Source organism: Coregonus lavaretus (assembly GCF_964263955.1).
Source record: "Coregonus lavaretus genome assembly, chromosome: 33".
Classification (NCBI taxonomy): domain Eukaryota; kingdom Metazoa; phylum Chordata; class Actinopteri; order Salmoniformes; family Salmonidae; genus Coregonus; species Coregonus lavaretus.
In genome coordinates, this window is record NC_140020.1 from 12613647 (window position 1) to 12626073 (window position 12427).

Here is a 12427-nt window from a genome sequence, read left to right on the forward strand (position 1 = left end):
TTTGGCAAATGACCAGAGTGGCAAAAAGTGGAATATAATAGCTGAACAGAGATGGCAACCAGGCTAGGAAGAATCCACACTGTATATTCAAATTGCATCCCTTACCAACTCAAAATACTAACACTTTGGCAAAGAATCACAAAAGACGTATTGATCAAGAGTTAACTTTACTATCTCACACAAACTGTATGCATACAGACTTTTGAGATACATCTACACATCAACACTGTATAACTACATAGATGATAAAGAAAAGCAACGTACCATATCAGACACATCCTAGAATGCTTTATGGCTTGATATGGGCTTTCCTGGAATTACTTGGTGTTATAACAAAATAATAATTTTCAGTAATGATTGTAGTTTTGGAATTTACAATTAGTTACATATCTTGCTATCCCCATATTTCAAAGTAGTCTGGTAAAAAATAAAACTTGAGGCCAAGCCTAATAGATACAGAGCCTCGTGGCACAAATAGCACAACAGTGCCACTCAGTGGCAGAAGTATTACATAAGGGATAAAGTACTATATATCTCCCAAAATATACATCCATAATCCATGAAATTGACATTTCCTTGTAATATTAAAATAACACATCTTTGAGGGTGAAAGAGAAATCATGAAAGAAAAAGGAAAGCATCTCTTTCCAAACCTAAGTGCAGACAAGCATCGGTTTTTACACCAAGCAAGTATACAAAAGTGGCAAAAAACATTTTATTCCCTGTTAAAAGCTGTTTGATTTAGCTCACCCATGACCCTGGAGTGCTGGGTGGGTAGAGTTTGCACTTTTGGGACCATTCCAATGGGACCATTCCAAAGAGTGATCTCTGCCTACCTCACACGTCGAGTTATCTAAATCGAGTGCACCTAAAGAAGTTGTACACAATCATGATATAGAAAGTTAGTTTGGTTATCATGAAGACTCCACCTGGCCAACAGTTGACTGACAGTGTTGGTTGTTTTGGTGTTTCTGCCTGAGGGGATTCAGTGCATAGGGTGCATCCCATAGAAATAGAATGAATTGAACAGACTTGGAACCTCATTCCTTTTCTACAGGATGCACCCCTCTCATTCTAGTTCTGTGGTACATCCATCCCTGTCTGTGCTGCTACAGGTACATGCCGTTGATGAGGTAATCAGACTCCTCGGTGGTGAGGGGGCGGGCCTTCTTCAGCTTGTGGCGGACCAACCGCAGGCGACAGCCAATCATGAGCAGCAGCAAAGCTGTGATGATCAGGCCCAGAGCTAATGGCAGGATCGCACCTGCAGGGGAGAAGACAGAGAAAGGCAAGTCACAGGCACTATCATATACTATCTGTATTTCTGCATGTATAACATAATATTACAGAGTTATAATAAGTTGGTAAGGATGTTGAACAGATCAAAAGAGAACCATGGCGCTCTCCCAGAAGCTTGGCTGGAGCGTAAAACCCGTGAATTCAGACAAACAAAGGGGTGTAATGGGTTCCCACTTCATTATTCTTAATTATTTTCACTGCATCAGGGATAAAGTACACAGATGTTTCGCTTTTACAGCCTTCTTCAGGGTGTAGGTACAATTTTATTTTAATTCAAAACAGCATTTGTAAAGAACAACAGATGAGCAGCTGCTGAACAAACCTGACTCAGGCCCTGGGTGTCCTCCCATTACTAAACGTGGTTTGGATATTGGGAACATGTCACTCTCTGGTAGTGGTTTGGTCTCTGGCCACTTCATGGTCACTTTAGGGGCCTCTGCTGTAAATGTACTGGTTAAGACTGAAACAGGTGAGAGATTGTATTAAGCTCATTCATTATCATGTTCAGGAGTAATCATCACAAGATAATTAAATGTACCTGTCTCTGTGTGTTTGGTGGTGGGGGGAGGTGCCATGGTCGTTTGCTTGATAGCAGGACCTGAATCATTTTGTTTCCATTATTCATTTGCATAATTGTATTCCTACATTATATACACCTCATACAATATGTAATGAGCATGCACATCAGAATCCAGATAATTCTGAAAAAATGTACTCTACTAGCAAAATCCCACCTGTTTTTTTTATACATTCATTGACGCAGTCTGCCTGCTGCAGGAAGTTGTTATGGTTGCCCTTGCAGCCTCCGTAGATGAAGTGCTTGCACTCTTCAGCCACAGGGTCATAGAACCAGCGTGGGAAGACGCCTTTACATGGCCCCACAGCAGGGGGCGCTGCACAGAGCTCTGCTGGGACAGAGAGAGAACAGAGAGAGGGGGATATTTGGTTTGGTGGAACATAGAGAGAGCAGAGAGAGGGAGGGAGAGATTTGGTCAGGTGGTCTCTGATAAGTCTGCGATAAGGTAACATGGGAAGTCAACCGCCTCGTCTGTCTCAGGCTAGCCTAACCCAGGGATCAGAGGACAGAGGACAGAGGAGTGCTTTGCTCCAGCGCTCAGGGGGGTCATGGGGATGAAGGCCCCCTGCCAGGCTCACTCCTATCCCAGGCCTGCTCACTCCAATCCCAGCCCTACATGTCTCACATATCGCCCCTGTGGCCTGCATTCTACCTTGCTCCAAAGTTTCCAGATCAGCTCTGTGTGTTTGGTGGTGGGGGAGGCTCAATGGCTGCCTGCAGGGGCAGAATCTGCCTCTCTCTGCACTTACTAACACACAAAGGTCTTCCGCTCACCGCTAGCACAGACAAAACTCTGGCCAACTAGAATGATGTGCAGCCATGCCAAATGGATAGAATTCCTTCACAGCTGATCAAAACCTTTATTCTGTAGTTGATGTTAACCCTTACAGGTTTTTGTTTAAAGCTATTTATATGGTGTTTTGATGTGCATTAAATTGCCTACTGGGTTTTTAGCTAGCTAGGTAGTAACATACTGTAGCTAGATAATAGCTACACAATGACAGTACCTTGACTGACAGGGCTCTCCTCTTCACTGTGACTTGGCTGTGGTAAGACTCGGGGCACTGGCTTGCTCCAGTCACCAGACTGTGGAGTCTGTGGGGCTTGTGGTGGAGGTGGTCTGGCCTCCTCCATGGTCTTCCTGGGCCCACCCTGGGCCATGGAGTGGTCCTCAGTCTCCTCTGGCTGGGCCACAGGCCTGTGTGGGCTGGGTAGACCTGCAGGGATGGTCACTGACTTCCTGTTCCCATCAACTGTAGAGAGGAGAGGGTAGGGTCATCTTGGGCTCTCAGACACAGTGCAAACACACATTCACCTGCTCATCATTCATTTACGGCAGCCCTCCTTGCTCTGATATTCCAGCCTGTACTGCATCCTAGTACACTCAAGTCTAAAACTACACTCCATCCTAGTACACTCAAGTCTAAAACTACACTCCATCCTAGTACACTCAAGTCTAAAACTACACTCCATCCTAGTACACTCAAGTCTAAAACTACACTCAAGTCTCAAACTGTACTCCATCCTAGTACACTCAATTCTAAAACGACACTCCATCCTAGTACACTCAATTCTAAAACGACACTTCATCCTAGTATAGTCAAGTCTAAAACTACACTCAAGTCTCAAACTGTACTCCATCCTAGTACACTCAATTCTAAAACGACACTCCATCCTAGTACACTCAATTCTAAAACTACACTCCATCCTAGTATAGTCAAGTCTCAAACTACACTCCATCTTGGTACTATCAAGTCTAAAACTACACTAAAGTCTCAAACTACTCTCCATCCTAGTACACTCATCAAGTCTCAAACTACAATCCAACCTAGTACACGCAAGTCCACACAGGAAACCTACAGCCCTCTATATTATTATTATATTAGAATATGATTGTAATATATTACAACAACATTTGATTCATGTAGCCCTTTACACTGGTACCTGTATACGGGTTGAAAATGGCAGATTTGGGCACTAATAAGCGCCTAAATTGGAACGTAGTGGCTGTCCGGTAACGTGGGTTGTCTGACAGCTGCTGTATGGGTTTTGAGTGACAGATGTTCTGAACATGAACACCACTCGTGACAAGTTGCCCCCATCCCTCCCGGTAATAGGGCAACTTTTTATTTTTGTCTGAGTGAGGGAAATGCTGTAAATGAAGATTACTCTTTGTATTTTGAAAGATGAGATGTTGAGGATTATAATAAATACCGCGTTGATGTCATACAAGCAAGCCAGACAGTCCAAATGTGTACTTAACATCTCTAAATCATAAAACGCATGTCCTATACAGTGTCAACGTTTATGATCACTATGTTTGATGTATAGTTACAAGATGACATGTCGTCATACCCTGGGTATGTTTGTTTATTGTGAAGAAAAGTCGCCGCAGCACACGCACCTGAATTCACGCATGACTCCTTTCTATGCACACCAAAATGACGATCTGTTTCTCTGAATTGCCATGTAAAAGCCTACCACTGTAAGATCGTATTTTATAACTTAGCTAGTCATGTTGGTAATAGAACAAGCTTTCAAATCATGCCCACCTGACCCAGATTGCAATTTATAATGGGCTGTTTTTGGGGATTGCGTAAACAACAACAGTAGTTGTGTGATGGCGGGGATGCAGGGTTGTGTTCCAAACTAAACAACTACAAGTGTGCTTGCTCTAGTTCCTCAACGGCACAGCTAGGAGAGCTCAAAAAAGTACCTTATAGTTGAAAACTCTTCTTTGAGTCATAAAATGCATTGAAATTGCTTAGGAACTGTGCACACTGTGGAGAGTCCACATGGAGACACCAGTTTGTCCTCTTACTCAAACCCGTGTCATTTCTTTGTCTTATGTTGCACCTACCTCACATTCTCCAGGAATAGTCTTAGCATTTTACTGAATGTATCCAGAAGATTTCACTATCAACAAATGCGGCAAAAAGTACAGTAAATGTAAAATTCACACTTGTGTCAGGTGAACTGTTGTGTTCTCACCTTTGGTCTAATAATTTTCCCATTATCGCCAAACTGTTCCCTTTCAATTGCTACCATCGTTATGCATATGCTTTTCATATTTCTTCTGTAAGAAACATTTCAATTTAGCCCTCTCCATATAGGCCAATTCCCAGGGTTAACCTTTGTTTTTACAGCAAAGCCAACCATTTCCAGGAGCTCCTGCCTCCCTGTGGCTGTCAGTGTGAGGAGGACAGACTAATGTGAGTGACTCACAGCTCCGGCAAAAACCTTGTCCCAGCGGTCCGGACAATGCTGCTTCCCGTCATGGTATGACAGTCCCCAGGTATACTTAACATTCTTCCTATGGATGCTTTGTTAAAGTGCTGTTCTGTGTATTCAATAGGTCACCCATCTTATATTTGTTGGAATTCAGGATAAGACTGAAGAAATGGATAATAGTACATTGGACCCATTATGTTACTGTAATATCGGTCTTTGAGGATATTCATCCCTTATAGGTTTAGACACATCTTATATAGGCCTTGTGACAGTGACCTTCATACTCCAGCTCCAGAAACAACCCCCACCCTCTTCGTCTGTTCATTACTCTAGATCAACGGTTCCCAAACGTTTTCACTCAGGCCCCCCTTCCAGCATTGGGGAACATCCCACGCGCCACATCTATTTCTATGGGCACAAGCACTGTTCATTACACAAACTGTTTACACCCCTCTTGTTGGCAGATAGAACATTTAGCAGTTTTAAAGCTGATTTCCTGCAATTTTACACATTTTGTCATGGGTGTTGATACATTTTTGCAGTTTGAAAGCTCATTTCCTGCAATTGTACACATATTGTCATGTCTTATGTATGTCCATGTGATATTTCAGTGACTCAAACATTACAACAAAATGGGCTAAAAAACCTAGCTAAAATTGTTTAACTGTCATGGGCTAGTTGATATGGACAATTCTGACAAGTTTAAATAGCTCTCTGAGGTATGCAATGACTGACATGACGAGGAAAGCTGATGATGCACTACCCAATTACGAAATTGCACCTTGTGCATTCTACTATTACAACTTTCAAGAGTAAGTTGAACGCCGGACTGAGTTCCTTATCTCATCCATATCTGCATATCTCATCCATGGCCCCTCAATGCAGTGAATAGATCAAAATGATTCCCTGCCATATGAATGGCCGTATCAGGCCGCCAGCCAATTGACTAGGGGAGAACTACTCAATTCGTTTGAGCACTAAATAGCAGGTTCTCTTTCATTATCCAATGGATTCAATCCATGGAGGCATGGATTCAATTGCAGTGCAAAGTTCACTGCCTGTATTGCAATTGTACAGTTAACAGGATCACAGAGAAGCACAAATCAATTTTACCACAACAACACAACATTGCTATTGACATTAGCAGAAATGAGGCGAGATCCACTAATGAATGATAGATGAACATGAGGAGTCACATCTGGCTAGTAATAACTTTCAGTCAGAGAGGAGATTGAAGTGTTTGTCACCTTCAGCTTGGTGTTTTGGAGCCAGCACTGTCACAGTGACATTGTCTGAGCTCTTCTGTCCCGCGGTGTCGGTGACAGTCATCTGGAAGGTAAAGGCGCCCTTCTGTAGACCACTGATTTTCAGTAACCCTGGCTGGGTCACCTACAGAGGTAAAGGGATAACATTTTAGACAGAAAGCAAAGACACAGCCTACTGGAAACATTGGGCTGGTTTCAAGGACGCCATGTCCTAGTTACAAACAAAGACCAAAACACAATTTCTAAAGTAAAATCTAAATGACACAAAGCGTTTATCAATCCCAAGTTTGTTAAGAGAGTCATGTTTATTACGAGTTTTCCACTAACTAAAAACTCACTATTTCATATCACTTCTCAGCCCACAACAGGGCTCTTGTCCCTGGGGCAGGTCGGATATAACAACCTCTTATCTACATCTGTGCAGCAGGGTATTATGGATCTCTGGCTGCACCATGCAAAAATCCATGTTGACTATACTACCGCATTGTATGGCTCACCTTATAACAAAGAGACAGCCGTGATTTTCAGACCTGCTATATCAGAGCTAACTACAGTGCAACATTATGACATTCAAGATTACAACTCTCAGGAGTATATGAAGATCACTTTATTTGTCAATTGTACACAAGGTCCAACTGTTGAGCTGAATCTCAGGAGTGAATCAAAGAACTACACTTCCCAGAGTGCACCAGCAGCAGCAAACCGGCTGCTTGTCACCTGATCAATCATTTTCACTGATTTGGAGCACCTGTGAAGGCATGGAGGGGCTCAGTCATTCAGAAGAACAAACTTCAGAAAGAAGATTCCAAGTTCACTCACAGGTTCAGTCCAAAGACGCCAATGGTAAAAGGCTTAAATGGTTAATTCATTTAAGTTATTTAGAATGTTTATTTAAATGTTTAAACTAATTTAAGTTAATTAAAATGTTTAATTAAAATGGTAACTTTTTATTCTGTCTTTAAAGGTTTACAACCTAATGTACTGGCTAATTTACTGGACAGACCAATCAACTGAAAGCAAACTAAAAATAAAAAAGATTGAGTTGGAAATTTGAGTTGTCCCTGTGTCCTTTGGATGGTGAACAAGAGGAGGACTTGACACCAACCGAAATGTGACTTCCACTTTATCCCAAACCATCCAAAGGCCACATACTTCTTATTTTTCTTCTTTGGTATCATGGCTTTGGCACATTTGTTTGTGCATGACGCCACCTACTGTGTGGGAGTCTGTGGTCGATCCCGTTACATTTTGTGATACAAAAATAAAAAGGAAGGTTAAAATTGCAGCACCAACTAACCCTACACCTATATACCACTATTTCATAAAAAATAAAAAATAAAAATAAATAAACACCACCCCATTCCACTACTTTGACCCTAACTGATCCTACACCAGGCCAATGGCCTGGGAGGACGGGACTCTTTCGTTCAACACACCTTGTAACTTCTGCAGTAAAACCTCATACACCAAAGTCTTTGCAGCTGCCACCACATCATCTATTCTCTGTGATTTATGTTCAATTTCTGCGGTACAGTTGATAACCATGGCAATGAATGCTAAGAAGCCATACCACTCTGTTTTGGCCTAGGCCTACTACTCACCCTTGACCATCATCCTCTACTCTCTTCACTGCCTCAGCATACGACACCTTCTGTTCTACTCTGACACTGGCAACCTCAACCTGTCTCTCTCGCACCGGGCACTTCTGATCCCCAGCAACATTGGCACACACAGTTTTTTCCACCGATACTACACATTCCTTTGTCCCATGCCCTCCCTCTTGCATACTTCTCACATCTCGGAATCTCCCTCCTACACACTGCTGCAACATGACCATAAGCTTGGCATCTGAAATACCTTAGTGGGTTCGGCATAAATGCTGTCACTGGATAACTGACATATCCTAATATGACTTTGTCACGTAAAGACTCTGCTTCAAAACTCAAAAGGACAGACAGTGTCTTCTCAGTTTCACCACGCTTGCCACCGGGTCTGCGTCGCACCAAATGGCGGGCATCACAGACACAGGGAATCTTCCATTTCAGTTGCTCCACCTCAACGCCACCCCAGTAATCACTCCGTTCAAAGGCGCCCTGTTCCGGAGAGCAAAGCAAGTCACAGGTCTTGTCATGAGGCGTGTGACGCGAAGTGCCCGCTCCCTCTGGACGGAAGAAACACAGAAAAAAGTATACTTCAAGCTACCTTCACCGATTTAACAGTAGCTAATTTATTTTCTACCCAGCCTGAGACTACATATGGGTCAGCCAAAAGGCAGGGATCAACTTTCTCCCAAAATCTCACTCCCACTGGGCCAGAATCATCCTTTGCATGACCATCGGGACGAGCCTCTTACTCGGAGGTCTTCACCACAACTGCCACAGCAGATAATTCATCCTCATTTCGTCAGGTTCAATTACTGAGCCATCAGAGACAGCAGAGTACGGTTTGTAGTACTTGACACCATTCTTCCTCAATACACATCTTCCCTCTGCACTCGGCGCTTCTCCTTCTTCCTCGCTGTCCATAACCACGTCTATCCGTTCCCCACGCTCATGCCGCGCCTTCATCCGCTGTACTGTTTGCAGAACACGCACTGATGGCATTTCTACAAAACCCACCTTCTGTTCGTTAGCCCAATTTTACTAGTCTGGCTATTTTTGGCATCTCCATGCTCACAAAACGTGCCACAGTCGTCAGCCAGGTCTCCTCCTAGTCATCCATCTTCGGACAGGACACACATACATACCGGTATACAGGTTGGAGTGGGGGGTTGCCACACTGGGCGCCCGTGGAGCTGTTGTTATGGGGGGTTAAGTGCCTTGCTCAAGGGCACACCGGCAGGCAATGGCATCTAGGATTTGATACCAGCAACCCTCCAGTTGCCAGCTCACTTGCCACCAATTTTTTCCGTTAGACCCGGGATTCTACCTGACCACCCTCCGGCTGCTGGCTAGCCTCTTTATCCGCTAGTCTACCTGCCCCACATTTTCAACCAATGACACCTGCTTCATTGTTTTCAGTGCACTCTTCTGTGTTTCAGTGTTTACCTTCATGTTGATGGCCGGGTCACCCTTCACCATGGCCCATTCGTAGCGGGTGACCCCATGGTCGTCCACACTGTCCCGGCCGTCCAGTACCGCCCAGTTAGTGGGCAGCTGGATGACTACATCCTGGCCGGCATCACTGCGGGGTGGCTCGTCCATGTCTGAAAACAACCCAGTCAGAGCTAACCTTGTCAAACGCACCTGGATTCACTCACTCAGATTAAATCTAATTTTAGAAGCAGGGGGCAATAGCAAATTATTAACCCAAGCCAAACACCAGTCTGATAATTGCTAGGGGTTATGGGAACAGAATTAACAGCAACCAGTTAGGTATGCATTATGAATGTTTTATCATAAGCAATACACTTGCATGTATATTGTATCTTATTGAAAACCTGTGATTTATATTCAATATAATTAACAGCAGACAGAACCTCACCTGGCATTTGAGTGTCATCATCAACTCTAGGTTTTTCCTCAGGTCTCCTAATCAAATTGACCAATTTGTTCACATCTCCATTGCCACTGGAGGAGGTGAGGTGTCCTGTTGTATTGTGATACCGACTGTAGGTGCTAAACCCTGCCTGTGCTGCGAATGAACATACGTTTTTATTTCTATAGGTGCAGCTGAACAAATAGCAGCTGAGGCTGTCGTCCGACTGTATCAGGTCCTCCTGGACCACCGCCACGGTGCAGTGAGGGTCTGCGCAGCAGGCATGGAGACAGTCTTTCCAACTGTACACCCGGTCAGGAGCCGAGAGGAAGGTGGCCCCCTGCTCAATGGAGGCACTGGCTCGGATGATGTGCTCCTCTACGGCGTTGAAATCAGCCAGGCAGACGTCAACCACCTCCTCCTCCTCCCTGGTATACGTCTGGTCCTGTTGGAGCTGCTTGCGGAATTCCTCTAAGAGCTCCTCCACCCCCGATATTTTAGATTTCAAGTCCGATATTTGAGAGGATCGGGTTTGAATACTAGTCACTATACAGAGCAGCAGCATACACGAAATGAGTCGATGATGCTGAGCCAAAGCCATTATGTTTACGCAGTTAAATAGCATCCCTCTCAGCTATTTTCCGACAGATGAGCAGAGGCCCTTCTTATTTCAACACCAGAAACCTATAACGCAAAAGAAAAATCATCATATTGTTCCATCTGCTTGTTTCATATCCAATAATCTAGAGTCCCTGGTGAGCACTTGTGCTTCTTCTTCTTATTATTATTATTTTCTGCGATGCTAAAGGCCTTTTGTCGGTATCATGACCGCACTGCGCAGGGAGCGCCCAACATCCGTAGCGCAGGACATCCACATCCAGCCACAGTGATTGGAGGCCTAAAGAAAGCATTGACGTCACGGATGATGTTTCATACTCAGTCTCTGCACACCTGTCAATTTTGGTTTTATGCAACTCCCTATGATAGAGATATGTCTGCAAGATTAAGAAAAACTGTAGATTTACTGAATATTATTTGACTATTAGACCTGTGAATATTTTGACATAATTTACATTACATTTAAGTCATTTAGCAGACGCTCTTATACAGAGCGACTTACAAATTGGTGCATTCAACTTAGGAAATCATGGCACCAGTGGCGGCTGGCCGATAGAGGGCGCTAGGGCGCCGCCCCCTTAAATAAAATTATTTAAAAAAATAAAAATAAAAAAATAATAATAATAATAATAATAATAAAAACATCAGTATGTCAATATTTGTGTGTTTGAAATATGGAATGCACACAGTAATATGTGTAAGATATGATAGAAAATCATATTCGCAACCTTTCCTCTGCCTGTCAAACGCCTCGTCAGCTCTGGGCGATACAGAAAGTGCCCCGAGGAGGCGGGTCTACGTAGCAGTTAAGCCAATTGCTAATTTAAGATATGAATGTATGACATAAAATGTAGCTAATCAGCGATTTTAATTCGAATCCAAGGAGGGCGATTATTTTATCGCCCCAAGCTCGCCCCTGATAAAATAAGGACCGGGCTCCAGTGGCGCCATTTTTACTAGACGACAATGGCGAGCGCAAACGTTACTCCTCCAAGACCCAACCCTAACTCGGTGAAATCTCTCCTCCAAGATCCGTTTGAGAGGAGAACTTTGTCAGAGAAAGTTCGGGTGAAAGAGCTGGGCCCAGATCAACCTGACCTCTCAATCAGACAGCAGGCTAGCGAGAAAGGGAAGCAGTATATGCGCGGCTTCTCCCGTAGCTGGTACACCAGGAAGGCTTGGCTAGCTGGGTGCACTGATGCTAATGCTTTATTTTGCTTTCCGTGCTTGCTTTTTAAAACGACGGGGTCAGATTCAGCATGGACAGGTACCGGAGTGAGGGATATGAAGCACCTGTCAGAGAAGGTAAAGAAACATGAGAACACCAGGGCACACATGGACAACTCTGTAAAGCTAGCTGTATTAGGAAGGGTGAACATTGCTACGCAGCTGGATGACGGCCACAGGATTGCGGTGAGGAAACACAATGAGGAGGTGGATAAAAACAGGCACATTCTATCCAAAATTATCGATTGTGTGAAGTTCTGTGGGGCTTTTGAGTTGGCCTTGCGTGGGCACGAGGAGACTGACTCCTCGGACAACCCCGGCATTTTCCGGGGCTTAGTGGATTTTGTTGCCTCCCTCGACAGTGTGCTGGAGGAGCACCTGAAGACAGCTACCGTTTTTAAGGGCACGTCAAAGACGATACAGAACGAGCTGTTGGACTGTATGCTGTCAGTGCTTAAGGATTACATCCTGGAGGAAGTAAAGAGTGCTGATTTTATCGCCATTCAAGCTGACGAGACGACTGACGTTTCCACCCACTGCCAGTTGGTGCTTGTGATACGCTACATCGATGCTAAAAGTAACGTCCAAGAGCGTTTTTTCGAGTTCATTTTGATCGAGAACGCAACCGCCGACACCATCGCTACAGCGCTGCTGGAGAGGCTCAGCACCATACTCTCACATGGACAAAAGGCCAAACTTATTGCCCAGGCTTACGACGGAGCAAGTGTGATGA

At 44.2% G+C, this 12427-nt stretch overlaps 1 protein-coding gene across 1 annotated transcript; it reads right to left on the bottom strand.

Moving 5' to 3' along the window:
• Positions 1-1109: 1109 nt before the first annotated feature.
• Positions 1110-10474, bottom strand: LOC311108532 (low-density lipoprotein receptor-related protein 11-like; the record flags this gene model as incomplete). The annotated part of the gene is made up of 8 exons (XM_084151179.1): positions 1110-1264; positions 1622-1759; positions 1838-1897; positions 2034-2204; positions 2884-3129; positions 6355-6496; positions 9420-9577; positions 9856-10474. The coding sequence occupies 8 exons, from the start codon at positions 10472-10474 to the stop codon at positions 1110-1112; spliced, it is 1689 nt and encodes a 562-aa protein (XP_084007305.1).
• Positions 10475-12427: the final 1953 nt, after the last annotated feature.